Here is a 20,142-nt window from a genome sequence, read left to right as displayed (position 1 = left end):
ATTCTCTCCTCTTCCCGTTGGTTGGAAGGTAAAATTCCAGCCAATGGGAAGAGGAGAGAACGAAAACAAGAAAGAAGAGAAAAAAAACACGCCCCCGAATCTGGAAAAGACAGGACTTGAACCGAGTGACTCCCCTCTCCTCCAATGGCTGGCCTCCGTTTAGGAAGCCAGCCAATGGAGAAGAGGGGCGGGTTCAAGCCCCCCTACTAAGAGACATTAATTCTCGGCTGCGCGAGCACTGCTGCGCAGTGCAACGGTAGTCTGAGACTTAAAAACGTTTGTATCTGTCTTATTTTAGCTATATCCAGGATGTCATCAGATGTTCTTGAAGTTAACGCAGAAAAGACAAAGATTCTGCTGCCAAATCAAGCCATACAGATATAATGAATTATTGGCCTGCTGAACTAGACATAGCCCCCAAAGCAGTAAACAAAATCCACAATTTAGAGTTCTAATTGGACGAGTAGCAGATATTGCGCGCACAAGTTAATACAATCTTGCCATCATGCCTTTTCCATCTCAGAGTGCTGAAAAAGATTACTCTGTACTTAGACCAAAAAGCTTGTAATTTTATGATCCAAGCAATCATTTTATTGAAGTTAGATTACCGCAAAGCCCTTTATAAGTATCTCCCCAAAACTCTTTTATAAAGGTTAAAACAAATTCAATATGCAGCCATTAGATTGATTTTCACTTTTTAAAGCATTTACACATCTCTCCCTTAATGGGTTAAATGTGACAGAACTTTTAAAGCAATGTGTATAGTACACTGAGCCTTTTACAAATCAGGTTGTGGGTTTTTACAAGAAAAGTTGAAGTATTGCACTTCCACCCAGCTTTTAAGATCTTCAGGAAGTAACTTGCTTATTCTCCCATCCTTTAAGAAGTTTGGAGCAGGAGGTAGGTCTTTTTCTTTTCTAGCATCAAAAACTTGGATTATTTTACCTTCATTTCTTCGATCAAATGAAAATTATTTGTCCTTCCGAAAATAACAGTCCTTTATTCGCTCAACATTTCAAATCAGATCAAATACTACTAATGTTTTATTTTGCTTGTTCTTTTCTTCAAGTCTTCCAGTGGGTTAGGTTTCAATAGAATCCGACAGCGACAGGATACACCGTTGGTTCACAGTTTGAACTCTACAAATACTCTAATCAGTCAGTCAAAAACACTGCAAGCACTCAGCTAAAATATAGTTTACTGTGTGTTTTTCCTTTTGATTATACTATTCTGGTCAAAATTACCTCATCAGTGTTTTGGGGTATTAACCACTGTACCTGGCTTTAGATGCACGCGTCAAGGCTTTGACATAATGCTTTTCAGGTCTCGCTTACCGAAATGCTCATGTGGAACTTACCAAAAACATACAGTGGACTTAGAGCATACCCATTGCTTACAATTGGTTGATCCTGTGATCGCTCTTTTTTAGGTCCTTTTTATTCAATAGCTTGCCTTCGTCTCATTTTGTTTGTTCTTCTTCTAGAGCATATCCTATTTACTATTCTTTGATTAGAGGCGTGTATCCTTCCACTGCACTCATTTTGGGGACCCGTTCTTTTTTTCATTCAGCATTCCATGAGAGTCCATGTATATTTTCTGTTCTTTTTCTCTGTGATGCTTTGCACTTACAACCCTAAATAGCTGCCTCTGCGCTCTGTTTCTCCCCACCACTTCCAGCTTGTCTCTAATAGCACAGCAACTTTTGTTTTTTTTCCAGGGTTTGACGAAAGAGGAGAATTTAAAAGGTTGCTTTTGTTTTAATTCCTGCATTCACCATATTGCATACAAGCTCAGGTCTTTGTCGTACAAAGGCATTTATGGTGCTGGGAGGGACCAGGGACTGCAATCTCAGCTGCTGTTTGTGACACAAGGTGTAAATAGCATGAGTGAAAAGGAGATGTTTTTCTCCTGGAGGCCCATAAAAATGCTCCCTGGGCTACTTAAGAGGACCAGATGGCTAGAGCATGTTTCATTTCTTAGTTTTTTGGAAACTAAATTAGACCTGTGTAAGCATTTTCCTTTAAACGTCCTTATTGTTTTTAAATTCTGTTTATAGTTTGAGTGAAAAGTATTTTAAAAATAAACCTTCATTCCTTAAGATTGAAAATATTGAATTCAGTGTACAATTTTGAGATACCTTAAAGGTATATGTTTTCTTGTCCTCCAGTATTTTGAAATCGGTTTTTTCTTGGTTTACAAAGGAGCATTGGTAAAGCCAATAGCTTGGAGATCTTGTTTTATAGGTGAGTCATATTGCCTTCACCAATGCTCATTCTGTATTTCTAATTAACTTATTTTGTCTCTCCTTTCCCTCAGCATGGACGGGGATCAATGAACGCACTTTTTTGGCCATCAAACCCGATGGTGTCCAGCGACGCCTGGTGGGTGAGATTATCCGACGCTTTGAGAGGAAGGGATTCCACCTGGTTGGGATGAAGTTCATACAGGTAAGAATCTTCAAAATGGACAAAGCAGTCGTGTACGCAGTCACAAAAAACTGATTTCCTCTTCACTTTAAAGTATTACGTTATTCGTGGCTCTTTTGCTAGACTTTGTATTCCCATCCTGTTTAGTGCTTTGAACACACCATTGTTTCCGATGGTTGCGAAATATGATTCAAATGTGTAAAAAATATTATGGTGACGCATTATCTTTTACTGAAATAAGATGCTTCTGTCACTCCTCCTCTGTAAATCTTCATAACTTGTAGTTATATTGCAATGAAGAAAGGTTCTCGACTGTTTAAAAAATGTCACCAAATGGTCGTATATTTGAAACACGAGTAATCTGTAAAGGTCAAAACTGGATGGAGCAGTTGATGGCTCACTGAAAATTATTGATCTCTTTTTCAGTCACAAGCTCTTTTCCGTCCTGAGTTGTTGATTATTTTTTGTTTGTTTTGATTTCTGGTACAGCGCCTATGTTTTCCCCATGAAATTTTGTTTTGTCCCGATGGTACTTACTTTCTTCCCCTTTGAATCTTTGGTTCAGACTTGTGACACTCCACTTATGCCGAACCGGATTTTCCACTGCATCCTGTTTTCACGTCATCCCTCTGTGGCCTGCAACTACATACACTTTTACTTTCTTTCTCTAGCCCCTTGTCCTATTCCATTTTTCAGTCATCTCAGTTGCTATCTTTGTCTTTATGTCTACATCTTCAGCTGACGGCCCCTAGCTCTCTCATTATCTGCGCCACACTTTTAAACATACAAGTAGGACTGCTTTATCACCTTTTAGGTCAAGCCTGGGCAGCGCATGCGCTGCTCTGCTCTGCGAGGCATGCTGTATTCGAGTATGGATTTGAAGCTCCGGCCACTCTCCACCCATATTTTTCATTGGCTTGTGTCATTGACCTTATAAATGCTGGATTCTGATTCGTTAATAAGCTTGTTCGTCCCTCCTTAGTACTGCCTTGTCTTCATTTGTACCTTCCCATGAGGACAGGCCTTTGTACTTCTGTTGTTACACAGCCTGTCTTATTTAGTCTGTAAGCACTATTTTCTTTGATGAGTTTCTCCTACTGCTGCCATGACATGCTTTCCTGCTACATTCAGCGCGCTATCTGCTCTTTCTATTTCCAAGCAACACGGGACAATGGCAGCCACTTCTTTGCATAGGTCTCACACTTACAAGAGTTTGAGCTATTGGCATAGTAAATGACAATGCCTGTTATTTATGTGTTAATTATCGAAACAGATAAATAAAAGACATATTCATTTACAGTGTCAATAGCTTAAACTCACGCAAATGCGAGACCTATTGCATTGCAAATTCTTGTTTTATATGCACAGAGAACATTTCCTCAATTACCTTAGTTTCTATTTGGGTGTCTGTTTAAAAAAAATTGTAACTATAAATATTATATTTCTCATCCCTACTGTTTATTTGTACTGAGAAATCTCCATGATGCAAATGGCTCCAGTGAAACGGTGAACATTGCACTACACAAAAACATAAAATATCTTCTACACATACAAAACTTCACTCTTGAAAATTACTAAGCTTTGTAGTATATGGCATTGAAAGCAACATTTTGTACAGATTATTGTTTAGACTCCGACTAAAAAGCTGATAATTTAGACGATTCAACCACGCTCACGAGTTGTTCCTTACTTCTTCACCCAATACCAGAAGCTGTGACGCTTGCTGTTGTGATGTAACTTATGACCCTAAAGAATCTGTCATTTGAAGAGGGATAAAATTACTCAATTAGTTTCAGTTGCGGATAGTTCGCCCTAGTTATCATTAGGATTCCCTGATGGCTTGAGCTTGTGATTGGGCTCTTTCTTAAGCACCAATAAAGAAAAGTCAATTAACACATGTTCTGTCCAACGGAGGGGAGCTGCTCCGAAAACCACAAATAGTTCTCCAGCAGCGAAACTTCTTTAAAGACATATTTGATGCCTAAACTCCTTTATTCATAAAGTTGTATCGTCTTAATATCTGTTCTACTTTCTCAATTTCTCTATGATGAATACTGAATGTTTTCATTCAAGTGCTGAGTCTAAACAGTGAACATTAGGACACTAATATTCAACTCCTAACAGGAGAAGATGTGTAAGCAACTGTAAAAATATGTGTTGAAACATATTTGGTAAAGGGAAACCGTTAAAAAAACAAGCACAATGTCTGGACAGTTAAGCTTGACTGAAAGAATTCCCCTAGTCACTGGTCACATAGTCGAAGGAGTTATAAATATAAAGGATTTCAGGGTGGTTGCTAGTTGTAAGTTTGATATCAAGGAATCTAAAAAACAAATGCTGCAGAATGTATGTATGTATGTAGGTGTACTTATAGATCGCGGTCCTGTCACCCAAAGGGCATCCTGGCGCTTGAGATTCGGTCAACAACACTTTCGCTGCTCAGACATTTCTAGGAAAAAGATGCGTTTTTAGGGCTTTCCTGAACGGGAAGTAATCCTTATGGCTTCTCAGAGAAAGTGGCAGGGAGTTCCAAAGTTTGGCCGCTGCGACACTAAACGAGCGGCCACCCATCCTGACTCTCTGGAACCTCGGGACCACAAGCAGTTGTGCCGAAGAAGAGCGAAGGAGCCGCGGGGCAGAGTACCAGGCGAACATATTCTGCAGGGGCACTGGGCCCTGTCGATGTACTGCCTTAAACACCAGGCACGCCGCTTTGTACAATACACGCAGGTGCACCGGCAGCCAGTGTAGGTCCCTTAAAGCTAGAGTGGAAGAGCTGAAGTTAGGGGGAGAAAGAGCCACACAGGAGGAGGCACACAGGAGGAGGCATCGCTATCGTCCATAAGAAATCCATCCGCATCTCAACCAGCTCAGACGTCAATCTCGCCAACTCTGAACACCTTCATTTCCAGATCCACACCGACCCCAAGACCACACTCAGAGGCACCCTCCTTTACAGGCCACCAGGACCCCGCGCACAATTTAGTGAAGACATCACGGACTTCATCACTCCACACGCGCTTCCCTCCGAGGATTACATCCTTTTGGGAGACCTCAACTTTCACCTTGAAAAGAACAACGACCGCAACACCACCACCCTTTTGGACAACCTCGCCAACCTCGGACTTAAACAACTTGTCACTACCCCCACCCACATCGCAGGTCACACACTCGACCCTATCTTCACCTCCAGCAAACATGTCTCCTTCAGCCACACCACAGCTCTCCTTTGGACTGACCACAGCTGCGTTCACTTTACCTACAACAAGCCCACATCCAACAACCACCCCCAACCCACTCTGCAAAGAAACTGGAACAAAATCACCATCGACCAGATCTCATCGCTTCTTCAAAACCCCCCAGCCCACTCCTCAAACCCAAACCAAGCAGCCACCAACTTCACCCAATGGTTATCCAACAGCGCCAACATCCTAGCACCACTGAAAAAACGACAAATCAAACTAGGCAGCAAGAAGGCCTCCTGGTTCAACGATGATCTTAAGAAATCCAAGAAACTCTGTCGCTCCCTTGAGAAGGCCTGGAAAAAAGACCCAACCACCAGCACCAAGGACGCCTTCAAAAACGCCACCCGCATACACCACCAACTGATCCGGAATGCCAAGAAAGCCGCTTTCAAGGACCGACTAGATAACAACGCCCACAACAGCAAGGAATTATTCAACATCGTCAAGGAATTTACCAACCCCTCAGCCAACTCCAACGACATCACCCCCTCTCAAGCCCTCTGCGACTCCCTAGCCTCATTCTTCCACAACAAAATTGCAGACATCCACAACAGCTTTGACAACCGACCCAAAGACCAACCCACCCAACCCCCTGCAGGACCCCCACCCCCCCTGAACATCCTCAATGACTGGAAGCCAATCTCCACTGAGGACACCACCCGTCTGATGAACTCTATCCACTCAGGATCCCTCACAGACCCATGCCCTCACCACATCTTTAACAAAGCAGACTCCATTATAGCACCGCACCTCCGAGACGTCATCAACTGCTCCCTCAACTCCGCAACCTTCCCGGAAAGCTGGAAACATGCCGAACTCAGCGCCCTCCTGAAGAAACCCACAGCCGACCCCAACGAACTCAAAAATTACCGCCCTATCTCACTCCTTCCATTCCCGGCCAAAGTCATCGAGAAAGCGGTCAACAACCCGCTCGCCGCATTCCTCGAAACCAACAAATCCCTCGACTCCTCACAATCCGGCTTCCGAGCCAAGCACAGCACTGAAACCGCCCTCATCGCAGCAACAGACGACATTCGAACTCTACTGGACAATGGAGACACAGTCGCCCTCATCCTCCTCGACCTCTCCGCAGCCTTCGACACGGTCTGTCATAGCACCCTTTTACAACGCCTCAGAAACGTCGGAATCCAAGGAAAAGCACTGGAATGGATCACCTCGTTCCTCACCGGAAGAACCCAGAGAGTCCGCCTTCCACCATTCAAGTCAGAGGCCACTGAAGTCATCTGCGGCGTACCACAAGGATCTTCACTCAGCCCCACCCTCTTCAACGTATACATGAGCCCCCTCGCGGTCATCGCACGCCAACACAACCTCAACATCATCTCCTACGCCGACGACACCCAGCTGATCCTATCACTCACCAGAGACCCTAACACTGCCAAAACCAACCTGCATGAAGGAATGAAAGAAGTAGCCGAATGGATGAAGCACAGTCGTCTGAAACTGAACTCAGACAAAACAGAAGTCCTCATCCTAGGCACCTCCCCCTCCTCCTGGGATGACTCTCGGTGGCCAGAGGCCCTTGGAAAAGCACCCATCCCGACGGACCACGCACGGAACCTGGGCGTCATCCTGGATTCTCCACTCTCGATGAACAGACAAGTCAACGCCGTTTCTTCATCTTGCTTCAACATTCTTCGCATGCTCAAAAAAACATTTCGCTGGATCCCCACCGAAACTAGAAAAACAGTCACCCACGCTCTGGTCACGAGCCGACTGGACTCCGGAAACACCCTCTACGCCGGTACCACCGCAAAACTCCAGAAAAAACTCCAACGCATCCAGAACGCTTCAGCCAGGCTCATATTAGACATCCCGCGTAAAGAACACATCTCTGGTCACCTGAAAAACCTCCACTGGCTCCCCGTCAATAAGAGGATTACTTTCCGGCTCCTTACCCACGCACACAAAGCACTCTACGAAATCGGACCCGAATGCCTCAACACACGACTGTCCTTCTACACCCCCTCCCGCCAGCTACGATCCTCCAACCAGGCCCTTGCCACTGTACCTCGCATCAACAAAACCACCATGGGAGGTAGATCCTTCTCCTACCTGGCAGCTAAAACCTGGAACTCACTTCCCACTCACCTCCGCCTTACTCAGAACCACCTAGCATTCAGAAAGCATCTTAAAACGTGGATATTTGACAAGTAATTCCTCACCCTTCCTCAAGCGCCTTGAGACCCTCTGGGTATGTAGCGCGCCATATAAATTTATTGACTTGACTTGACTTGACAGCTTGGCTCTTTCTCCCCCTAACTTCAGCTCTTATTCTGCACCCGTTGTAACTTCCCCAGCAGATTTTTTGGGGCCTCCAGAAGTAGCGTGTTACAATAGTCTAGGCGACTCAGTATGGTCCTGCAAACTACTTCCGGCCTGGCCTGGGCAGGGAGGAGGGGCAGGACTTTACGCAGCATGCGTAGCAGCATCATGCATGTAGAGATGGTCTTGTTGACGTGCATGTCAAGTTGTAAATTTGGGCCGAAGATCACCCCCAAATTACGAGCTGACTCCGCAGCCGACACTGGCTCAGGGAAAGTGGCAGGCCAAAAGTTCTCTGGGAGTGTCCTCGGGATCCGGTCCATGGAGCAGTGAAGCACCTCAGTCTTTGTGCTGTTAAATTGTAGGGAGTTGGCCCGCAGCCAATCCGCTGTGGCTGCCATACAACAATGGAATGTCTCCAGCGGGACCACGTTATTTCCTTCCAGAGAAAAGACCAGCTGGGTGTCATCGGCGTAATTAAAAGCCGAGATACCGAAAGATTTTATAAGCTGGACCAGCGGGCGAAGGTACAGATTAAAAAGTATAGGGCTGATGGCCGAGCCCTGTGGAACCCCCTGCCCTACTTTCCGTGGCTCCGATCGAAATGGAGGAAGCGCGACCAGCTGCTGCCGGTTGCTAAGATAGGATACCAGCCAGTCTCTTGCCCCCTCTGTGACCCCGCACTCCTCAAGCCTCCTGATGAGGGTCCGATGGCAGACTGTATCGAACGCAGCCGACATGTCGAGCAGCACCAAGAAGGCTGGCCGACCACTGTCGACACGCGAACGAAGATTGTCCAATACGGTTACTAGTGCGGATTCCGTCCCATGCCCAGGACGGAAGCCAAACTGTGTCTCATCGAACCATCCGATTTCTTCCAGGAAGCCTGAGAGGGAGCGGGTCACCCATTTTTCCACGATCTTAATAGGATAAGGGAGCAAAGAGATAGGCCTGTAGTTGGAAAGACAGGCGGGGTCCAGCGTTGGTTTCTTAAGCAGTGGTGACACGACTGCCAGCTTTCAGCACTCAGGAACGATTGCCAAATCCAAAGACTGGAGGCAGATGGAATACAGAGGCTGGAAGAGTTCCGCCTGAAAAGCCTTCCAGAATTTGGGTGGCAATGGGTCGAGCGGAGAGCCCGATGACACTGTGCGTGCCATGCTGCAAAATTCCTCAAAGGAGGGACTGGGAAAAAGTCTTAGTTGGGGTCGACTGGAAGAAGTATCCAGAGCTCCCAAACTGAGGACTGGATCACTCTGCTGGGGTCGACTGGGTGACCGGTCCGGAGCTCCCAAGCCGGGGCCAGAGACAACCGGCCGGGGTCGACTGGACGGGCTAACCGGAGCTCCCAAGCCAAGAGCAGGAGGCAGTGGATTTTTTAAGCCATCCAAGATCTTAGCGGTCTTCTCCTCAAAAGCACCTGCCAGGGAGTCACAGAGGGCCTGCGACGCAAAGACCGTATTGGCCACGCACACCGGATGGGTCAATTCCCTGACGATTTTAAACAGGGCTTGAGACTTATTAGGCGCCTGGCTCAGGGTGGTTTCCAGAAAAGCCGCCTTAGCCAACTTTATCTGCGCCTTATAGCCCTGCAGTGCCAGCCTGAACGAGGCCCTCGCAGAGGTAGAGTACTGCTTCCTCCAAGCTCTCTCGGCGCGTTTGCAGCTCAACTTCAGCTGCAGCAGCTCCTCCGTATACCACGGAAAAGGCCCGGTTCAATCTACCTCGCGACTTGCGAAGGGGCGCAACCTTGTCTAGCGTGTTAGTAATGGACTGGCACAAGGTGAGATAGCTTTCCTCCACCGAGTTACTCAGGCAAAAGTTATCTGGTAATAGGGAAGGCAACGATGGTGAATTTAGTAGCCGGGACCAAGGTCTACCCAGTTTAGCCTTTCCGGCGCCGGCTTCCCCCGAGGGATGATCCCCTATGCAGAGGGAGAAAGCAACCAGTGAGTGATCGGTCCAGTATGGACATAGGATATCATTGACCACTACTAGTTGTTCGTCAGCAAAGACCAAGTCCAGGGCATGGCCCCCCCCTGTGAGTCGCTGATCGAACCAGTTGCTGCAACTGAATGTCGACAAGAGCTTGACAGAGTGTCGTAAACACACCATCCAGAATCAGAGGCCCTGCTCCTGTCTAATCACCAACATTGCAGAATCACCAATCGCATTGTGACAGCCCAGATTTGATCAACACGGCTTGCCGCAGAACTGGCTATTATTCACCTTTAATAATCCTGAACCTGGGAAAAAGACATTATTTAAAACAAATCTATCAACATATCGAATCCTTGTGTATAACAATGATGCATTTATGCTCCTTTTTATTAGCTAGCCTGTCTTTGACAGACCTGCACGCCAATTGGCAATTATTGAAATAATTTCCCACTACAATTAGGAACGTGCTATTTCTAGCATTATATTATGTGCCCAATGTATGCTTCATAAAATAGTAAGACTGTAAACTTACTGAAACCCAAGCGGGTGGTATTTTCCCACTAGAGAAGTAGGAGAACATTCTTAGCCAATACCAGCATTTGAATGACATATGGATAAAATGATTTTGCCTCACTAAGGTTAATGAACGCCCCGCTTAGCAGGTAGCAGCAAGAAGAATTAAAACCCCTTTTAGAGATCTAATAGCTTCAAAAGAAGATTAGGGAAACTTGCCACTCTTTTTAAGTTAGCCTATTAGGAACAGGTGTTCTGCTCATGAATGTAATTTTGATTCTCTGGGTGGCCTATTAAGAAGGATGCAATAGGCCTGTGCAGCTAAATTGAGCTAATCGTTATAAGTGGTGCTCAAGATAAAGGAGTCTCAGGTGATTTATTTTGTTGGTATGACCTTAACAGAACTTCACAGGGTATTGTTGTTGACTTGCATTCCTAAGGCAAATCTGAGGAGAATACACTAGTTGGTTAAGGACTTTAGGATTCTGCATTAACATAGATTTAATACGCCCCGGCACTCTCAAACATTTTTAATCGTGCACTGTTTGTTATCCAATCATCTGCATGGTGGTCATAGGAGCTAACTACAATACATAGGAAAGCCTAACAGTTCTAAACATTAAACCCATAAACCAACTGACCTTAGTTATTTACCGACAGGGTTTGCAGAGGGTCATCTAGGACCATCAAATGTGTGACTTCCCTCTGGTCAATATTCCCCCCGGTGGGGGGCAGGCCCCAGTCTGCTCCCGCTTCTGTGGGGTGCGCCAATTATCATGTGAGGCATTGCAAGCATTTCCCTAGTTTTGCCTCAGGGTCGAGTCCCAATTGTCATTTGTGTGTCTAAATTATCCCCTTCGGGGGGAGCCTAATATATGGTTTGGGCTCGATCTTCTCTAGGATGGCCTCCTAGTGTGTGTATCTGATTCCCGTTCCTCCCGCCACCTGGGAAGCCAGCAATGCGCATCCATTTCCGCAAGGTCATTTTTCATAGATCTCAAAGTTATCTATGCTCAGCACCGAAGCTGTTTTTCATGTCATTGCTATGCGCCGCCTTGTCAGCACAACTGCAATGTCAATGAATACGCAGCTATGGTTAGTTTTCTTGTTACGCTTAGCTATGCTCAGCATGCATCGCTTCCTCCCTCCTGGGAACAATCTCCACATGAGCCCTGAGACATTCCGCACTATCTCCTCCCAAAAGTGTTCTATCGCTGGGCATGCACATACCATGTAGATAAAGTCGGCTTCCGTTACTGGGCACCTTGGGCATTGTGTCAATGCCCCTGGGTGCATGTGCCCTATGGGCTTGGGTGTCACTTATTTGTGGTAAAGGTACTTACATTTGTGTATCACAGTCTAGAGTTTTTGGAAATTAGTTTCTCATTATGTGGTCCCCATTCCCATTTATCAGGTGATATCTCCTGGGCCTATTTGTGTTTCCCACAATTATTTTAGCATGCCCAGTGGTTTCTCTCCTGCTGCAATAGGGTGGCATATAATTGCCTGCTTGGTGGTGCCATGTGTGAAGAGAGCATGGAGCAAGGGCGAAGTACGTGGTGCCTCCTGTCCTAGCACCCATTTGAATACTACTATCAAACCCATCGATTTACGCACTAAAAATGGGACTAGACCCAGTTTCTATTCATCTCTAAGTGCTTCGAATGTTTTCAAGCTTCTAGCAATAATCAAATCCCTCATACCCGTATTTCTGTCTCACTCCATTGGTTCACATCGTGCAGTATTACCATCATATCTGGCTCTGGCAAGGATCACATCAGTAGTTCCTGTGCATATTGTAGGGTCTGTTTTTTTCAGAATGTGTCAACAAGGACCTTTTGGCTTCTGTCATCCGGGAGTTTTGTCCATCTGCCCTTCAACAGTGGGTCATCAGCCAATGTACCATGGATTGTTCCCAAAATGTGATTGTCCTTCTAATATAGCCCTGTTTCGCGGCGTTGTCACCCAATACATAGGCCACCGAAGTTGTGCCACAACATAGTAAAGTTTGAATTTGGGAGCTCCTATGCCCCCCTTTTTAGGTTTTGCCTGGCGAAAACAATGCGAAAGCATCGTTTCGCTAGGCGAAAACCTATTGATTACAGTATGTGGGGCATGGAACGTCCCCAGTCTCCCATTGGCTAGCTCCATAAATGGAGGCTAGCCATTGGAAGACGGCTCTGTCCGTCAATCCCGGACCAGATTCGGGGGCGCTCCCTAGAATTTTTGGCTTTTGGCTACGTCAGCCGAAAGCCTGTTCTCGGGAACGCCCCCGAATCTGGGCCGGCATTGCACGGGGGGGTCAGGTGCGGACTCCCTCCTTGCATGTGCGTCTGGGACAAGGAGAGGATGTGTGGTCTGCACTAAACTAAAGGGGGCGGGAGGGGGAGCGAGAGGCGGTGAAGGGAAATGCTGCGGGAGGAGAAAAGTTCAGAGCGAGAAAACACACGCGAGAATAAAATAACAGAACAACTCTGCCGAGCCTGGACTCTGTGCTTCATGGAGAGCAAAGCATGCCTTGGAGAGCGAATCATGCCCTGCGTGTAAAACTTCCTGATCTATGCGGCTTGTTTCATCCCTGCATCCGCTCGACGTAGAAGGATAAAACGTCAGTCATTGCCAGTGGCGGGTTGGCACCCTTGGGGGGTGGGCACCGTGTGGTCTAAAATACAAAAGCAGTTTCAGCAGAGCGAAGCATTGTATTTGCCCAGACAATGTGCCCTGATTGACTGTGGTGCCTTTGTGATGGTAAAGTTTGCCAGCTGGAGAATGTCTTTTTTTTGCTTACTTTGTAAAACGTGGGTTCCTTTCAAGGTCCACCCCCCACCCCCCTCCCGCCTGCACATGTGGCATTCGCAGCATGTGGTGGATTTTTTGTTTAGAGCATAAAAGCGCAAATATTTTCAGTCCTGGGTTTGTCTCTGGCGATGCATCTCATCTAACTAATTCCACCTCTGGCTTCCCCAACCCCCTTTCCCCGAGCCGATGCATCTCATCTAACTAATTCCACCTCTGGCTTCCCCAACCCCCTTTCCCCGAGCCATTAATTTAGCTCTACAGACGCATCAGTGGCAGATGAGATGCAGGCTGCCTGGTCCCAGTCTAGCCTGCTCAGGTCTTTCTGCGCCAGCAGTGCAGTCTGTTTTCCCCGTCCAGCACTGCGTTTGCTTTCAGTTCCCCAGACTAGTTCCTTGGGCAATACTGCACACCTTCAGTGCTTGATTGGTTAAAAAAAGTGCAAGGGCTCTTCCGTTTTCCCCATGAGGCAGTAGCAAGCGCTGCAGAATGTCGGAATTTCCAAATATCAATGCTGCATAAACATGATTACACCTCATACCCAGATGGTCTTGGTGATTTTTCCGCCAGGGTGTTTTCCGCATAATTGTGATTTTTCTCACTTGCCCAGTAATCCATCATCTGCGGGGTAAATTACACAAAGTGCTTCTAGCGCATACAGATCGCAAATTACTATGCTCTGTCTCACGTGTTGCTGCTACAGCGCATGCGAAAAGTTACCTGGCCATCTTTCGGTCACTGATGTCTCTATTATGGTGTTGAACCCATACTAATGAGGAGTGAACGTTCCCAGATAGTGCAAACTTGCAAAAAAATTCAACCTATTGAAGTAATGCTGCCACAAATTATGCCACGTACTTCGCCTTTTCATGCCACATAATTTAGTTAAGCCTGCCACATAACTTGGTCCTAATCGTCACTTAATTCTAGGGGCCCCGCTTTGCTTTCCTCCACTTTTACATTTTTGTCTCTTTATCTCAAGCTTTCATGACTGTCTTGATGCTTCAGTCCTGGTCTGAGATAATAAAAAAAAAAAAAAAAAAAAAGCGGCAGCCATCAAAAACACAAGCGGTGGTATCCAGCTGCCCCATCGACTGCAATAACTGGGATAAATTGAGCTCTGCTACTAGTTTTGATGACCCAGGTTAGTAAATTGCTCAGTAATTGTAATGATGAGCCGTTAAGAAAGCAAAAAAAAATGCCCCTCAGGTCTTTCAGTTGTTGGTAAGATTGTCCCAGCATAAGGTGCTGTGAAATTTGCTGTTACTGCACCTATTATCTCCTCAAATAGTTACAGTAATATGTGCTTTGTGGGGCTCGCAGTGTGTGGGGAGCTCTGTGTGGGTGTGTGGGGGGGGGCTCGCAGTGTGGGGGGCTCTGTGCGGGTGTGTGGGGGGCCTCTGTGTGGGTGTGTGGGATTCCTCTGTGTGGATGTGTGTGGGGGGCTCTGTGTGGGTGTGTGGGGGGGCTCTGTGTGGGTGTGTGGGGGGGCTCTGTGTGGGTGTGTGTGGGGGGGCTCTGTGCGTGTGGGCGGGCTCTCTATGGGTGTGTGTGTGTGTGGCATTTACGAAAGATTAAGCTATTGGCATTGAAAATGACAATGCCATTTATTTATCTGTTTTCAAAACCAACACATAAATAAAAAAGTTGTCATTTACAATGCCAATAGCTCTAACTTTTGCAAAGGCAAAACCGTTGCATTGTAAATGCTTGTTCTACAAAGCATATAGTTTTCTAAGTGCCACTTGCCGGCGGCCCTCTCCCCAGATTAAAGATGTGTGTAGCATCTGTGTCTCTAAAAATCAAATAGGGGTTTTGTCAGTGTTACCAGTATTATGGAACAGAAAGACAGCAGTTTGGGCAGTATTAGCATCTTGGCTATCTGTATATGCTCCGGTAACCACCAAATCGATAGGGTGAGTCGATAAAGACATCACTGCTCTCCCCAAATTGACATCAAACAGATCCTTTTCATTGTAAAAACTGTGGATCCCAGGGTATTTGAAGGTTGCATTTTCCATTTGCAGCCCCTCCGGGTTAAAGTTCTGTTTGACGCCCGGTGACATTTTGATCAATGGGAATAGACAGGACGTATCCCAAATAAACTCAGCACCGATGCTATCCCAAAGTTCACTTACGTTTCCATGACTAGCGCCAGTTTTCTATTCCTTATAGTCTCATTACAAAGGTAGATCAGTGCATCATCGGCATATAAAGACATCTTGGGCCAGTCCCTGTCTATCACTATTACTCATTCTGACATTTTTGTTCTTAGTAGGCAAGCCAGGGGCTCCAGCGAGAAGATGGTAGTCGGCACCCCTGTCTAGTGTACAATGTCCGAGATCGGCTCCCCTGTGCGCATTCTCTCCATGGGGGTCGTGTAGGGGAGCCTCACCAAGCAACAAAACTTCAGACCCAGGTCATAGTACCTCCATTAAATACTCTCACTCCAGCACTAAGAACGCTTTTTCAGTATCTAAGGATGTGACCCAATGTTCTGTCTGTTGGCTCCTCACCCAGTTCATGACGCTAAGTAAATGGTGGAGATTTAAGAAAGTGTTCTGTCCCGGTTCAAATCTGTTTTAGTCTTGGTGCACTAGCGTCTGCACTGTGGGCAAAAAGCTATTTTCCAGCACCTTACCCTGTATTTTATAGTCTAAATTCAGGAACAAGAAAGGGCGATAACCAAGGGGACTCATCCTGGTTTCGGAAGCAGCACAAACAACGTCTCTCCCAGCAAGTGTGGGAGACTACCCTTGTACTTCGCTGCTTCTCACATCTTCAGTAGCCTGGGAGCGAGTCACAGTATATATGTTGCATAAAACTCCACAGGAAGCCCATCTAACCCTGGTGTTTTGCCCCTCGCTATCTGCTGAATGTTTTTTTTGATCTGTTGGACCGTTATCGGGTCTTCGAGTTCACATCATTGGGTGCATTAGTGGTGTGGAGTAGTACTCTAGGAAGTCATGTAACCTAGTGGGGTCCTGCTCGTGAGTTGAGGCATATAAAGTCACATTTTAAGAATGAAATACTGCTTTGATCTCTGCTTCTGTATTCACTATATATTCAAAAAAGAGAAGGAAAGAGAGGGGACCAAGAGCCAATGGAGGTCCAGTACCTGGGCTCCTAAAACGTAATTTGAACAAAAATGAGGCACTGTTACTGTCAAGATCAGGAAGAAAAGAGGAAAGGGAAGGGGGGCGGTGAAGTCGGAAGGCATACAGGTTATTCCTGATGCCCTCATACACCCCAAGGGATGTCATGCTTCATCATCAGGCTTGCTCTTCGTCGGGCCGGTGCTGCAATGCCCTACGGGTCCCCCGAAGGGCAACTTTGGCGGATATGTTTTCGTGGTTCTAGCCGTATGATGAGTGTATGTGTGAGAACACCACACCTAAGGTCCCTTATTTTTACATACTGCCCAAAATTCACAAAGGCATCTTACCTCCCCCGGCAGACTGATTGTTTCTGGCATTGAGTTCATCTTTGAACCTCTGAGTCAATTTTGTGACCACTACCTTCAACCTTTGGTCACTAAAACACCCTTGTTTGTCTAAGACACTAAGGATGTCCTGAATTTAATCTCAAACAGTAACAACATGGAAGAGCTTTATCTCCTAGTGACCTTCGATGTGGAGGCACTATATACAAACATACCTCAAGATGCCACCATAAAAGTCATTGAGACCTGTTTGAGGTCACAAAACTGGACTAGTGCCACCCCCTTTGACTGCATCGTAGAATGCGCCACTGTTGCACTAAAAAATAATGATTTTCTATTCAAACCCCAGATGTACCACCAGATACAGGGGACGTGCATGGGCAATACCGTCGCCCAGAGTCTTGCCTCCCTCTACATGGCGCATCTTGAAGAACAATGTATACTCACAGAGACCAAACCTTTTGGATCTAACATACTGGGGCGGCGCAGGTGATGGAGCGGTAATTTCTTCTGGTAGTTACTCAATGCAAAACCTTCATGCTACCTCCAATTTACCGCTCAAAAGGTGTTGGGCCCTTCACACCATGTATTACCTTCAGGAGACTTTTAATAATCATGAACAGTCAACAATGCGATTATTATTTTAAGCCAATAAAGAGAGTTGTTGAGTATTTAAAGGGTTTTATTTTCTAGTCAAAAGTTAATTTTTCTCTGACCCTTTATTCATTAGTAAAATATCAATCAGGTTACAGAATTTGGAAAACAGGAAAAATAGCATTAATACAGAACATATTACAGTCTGCATATAAGCATTACATATAGGAATGTGGCGCAAAATGTCATTCAAAACTCTTAAAGAGTTTCTAAGAAAAATATAGTCTTGCAAGGTTAAACAAAAATCAAATAGTTTGCAAAAATCTCCCATTAAGAGAAATAAATGCATAAGTCAAATAAATCTTTTCAGACCTAATTAATTAGTCAAAGCATAACTGAAAGTTTAGCATCTAAATCTAAAAAAACTTTCTATCTGTTGCTGTTCTTCTGCATCTGTCTGTGTCTAAAAAGCAAGCCGGGAGGGAGACAGCCCGTCCTTCACCAGACCTCAAAGGAATGTGGCCTGCAGTGCAAAAATATGACGTGGAAGCAAGAAACCTCCCCCTGACACTCCTCCGACGCCACTCCTCCCTTCAGCAATCTCCTGGGACGTTTCTCGTACCTAACCCATAGAATGTCTGGCCTAATCTGTTCCTTCTCTCAAGAGCTCACACACCCCCCTAATGAGCCTAGAAGCCAGCTGAGCTGAGAAAGCCAGCCCCTCCTACGAAGAGGTCAGAATTTATACACAAAATTTTGGCAGACTACACAAAATGTTTCAACTTCAGGAAAACCTGTACGTGATTGGTCAGTCATGATGGCATGAGTTTGCACTACCCTGACTCATTCTAAAAAAAACGGACTTTTCCAGTTTTAACAAAAGAAGCATACATGAATAACTACATTTTATAAGTTTGCAACAATTGCTAGGGAAAATGTTTCTATAGTTCCTTCCCTCCTTTCACAGTGCAGTCAGATGGATACTTTTGTTAGCTGGTACATTGGCACAATCACAAGAATGTACAGTTCAAGATTTCCTTGACTCCTTCCGCAGTTTGAGTCAAGCTGCCACAGTCTGCGCATGCTCTCTTCTCTTTCAAAGCAAGCCATAGCCTTGCTGGTTTCACAGGCAGTCATTTAATGGTAGGCCCCAAAATAAAACAAACACAAAGATAATATTAATTTCATGTAAATCAGCCCATTATGTTTCCCAACACCATACTAATACTCCTTATAAATGTTTACCTAGCCAAGCTACTAGTGTAAAGCAGCTTTTCTATTATTTATGACAACATGCACAATAAATGTGCAATGTGCAGCAAAGAAAAAGAGGTGTTATTAACTGAAAATATTTATCAAAATATGCAACAAGTCAAAGTCTTTTAAGACAGGAATAGTGGATTTAGATTATAAGGGATGAGCTGGGAAGAGAGAAACACATTCTATTAATCTTCAAAGCTAAAAAGGTCACTTTTCTCTACATTGCAAAAAACACATGTTAATTCTGCAAAAGAATTACAGACTGAATAGGCCTCACTTTCATGTTTTTCATGTGCCATGTTTTTAACTTGCACCAAAATGTGCGTGGCAATTTAAATGCAGCCTGTCTGAAGCACAAAAAATAAAACCATGCCTGACTGCAGATGAAATCTGCTCCATCACAGGTATATAGATTATGTCATTTATGGAAAGGGACGGAGGACACATGCAAAACGTCCAGAAACTGGATTAATTCTTTTAATCCATATCTAAGGTTTACCCAGTTGATTTTCCCAAATGAAATACCCTCCCTTCACTCCTTAATCTCTAGAGAAGGATGGATACTCCAGACTAAAACATACAAGAAGAACACTGATTGTAATTGCCTTTTAAGGTTCGGCAGCCATCATCCCAGATCCTTACTAGAAAACTTGCCCTATGGCCAATTCTTTCGACATATAAGGAACTTTAGCAATTTACGTGACGATGATATACAAGCTATAATACTTCGTGATAACCTCACTGCATGTGATTACCCTCCCAAAACTATTAAACAAGCACAGAAGAGGGCACATAGCAATCACTGTAGGGCCCTCCTCGAAACTAACACAAGACCTACAGAGGATATCATGACTTGCGTGACTACTTTTACCCCATGCTCTAACAAAATCAAACCGATCATCTCAAAGCATTAGCGGATTTTGAATACAGGGTCCTTGGATATTGAACGACCCCGATTTGCCTTCCGTCGAACTCAGAATATTAAAGATCTTTCAGTACATTCCAGACCCAAGATCCAGTCAATACTTACACAGACCACACTGTGGAACCTTCCACCAGTAAGAGGTCATTACCAGTGCGGATCGGGTAGGGTCCGTTACCTCACCCAACGCTTAAAGACATTTCAGCCGGACGGCCCTAACTTTATCTGGGAGCAGAGAAGTCACACCAACTGCAACTCAAACAAATGGCATATATGTAATTACTTGTCCATTTGACCTACATTGCATAGGCATGACTACCAGGACTGTCAAAACTAGGATGATGAAACACAGAAGTAACATTTGCTGCGGACGCAGCTACACCAAAATGTACAGTCATTTCCTTGAGCACCTACACCATCCAGAGAGATTCAGGTGGAATGTTTTGGATGCCAACCCATGTTGGAATGTCCAGAGTTTGTTCAAAAGAGAACAATGCTGTCTCTCCACCCATGAGACATGCCTCAACGATGACATTCTGTGGTGAGAATTGTATGGTGACAATGTAATTCTGTCTTGTTTCCTTGCAACACGTTCAGCCTTTCATTTATCTCCCAGAACCTCCAATGGCCATTACACACTAACGGTGGGACATGTCTTTGACCCTCTTCCCCTTTTACTAAGGCTAATTAAACACATGCTGACACCTCTTACAAAAT

At 45.3% G+C, this 20,142-nt stretch overlaps 1 protein-coding gene across 1 annotated transcript in view; it reads left to right on the top strand.

The window, feature by feature from the left end:
- Window positions 1-20,142, top strand: part of NME3 (NME/NM23 nucleoside diphosphate kinase 3) — a 165,147-nt gene that overhangs the window by 30,490 nt on the left and 114,515 nt on the right. Inside the window, exon 2 of the mRNA XM_086941242.1 lies at window positions 2,317-2,447. Within this exon, the coding sequence (XP_086797368.1) occupies window positions 2,317-2,447 (131 nt within the window). The remainder of the gene's footprint in view (window positions 1-2,316; window positions 2,448-20,142) is intronic.

The sequence above is a fragment of the Lissotriton vulgaris genome, chromosome 10 (genome assembly GCF_964263255.1).
Source record: "Lissotriton vulgaris chromosome 10, aLisVul1.2, whole genome shotgun sequence".
NCBI classification, from domain to species: domain Eukaryota; kingdom Metazoa; phylum Chordata; class Amphibia; order Caudata; family Salamandridae; genus Lissotriton; species Lissotriton vulgaris.
The sequence above is the reverse complement of the archived record's forward strand: the minus strand, read 5'-3'. Positions and strand labels throughout refer to the sequence as shown.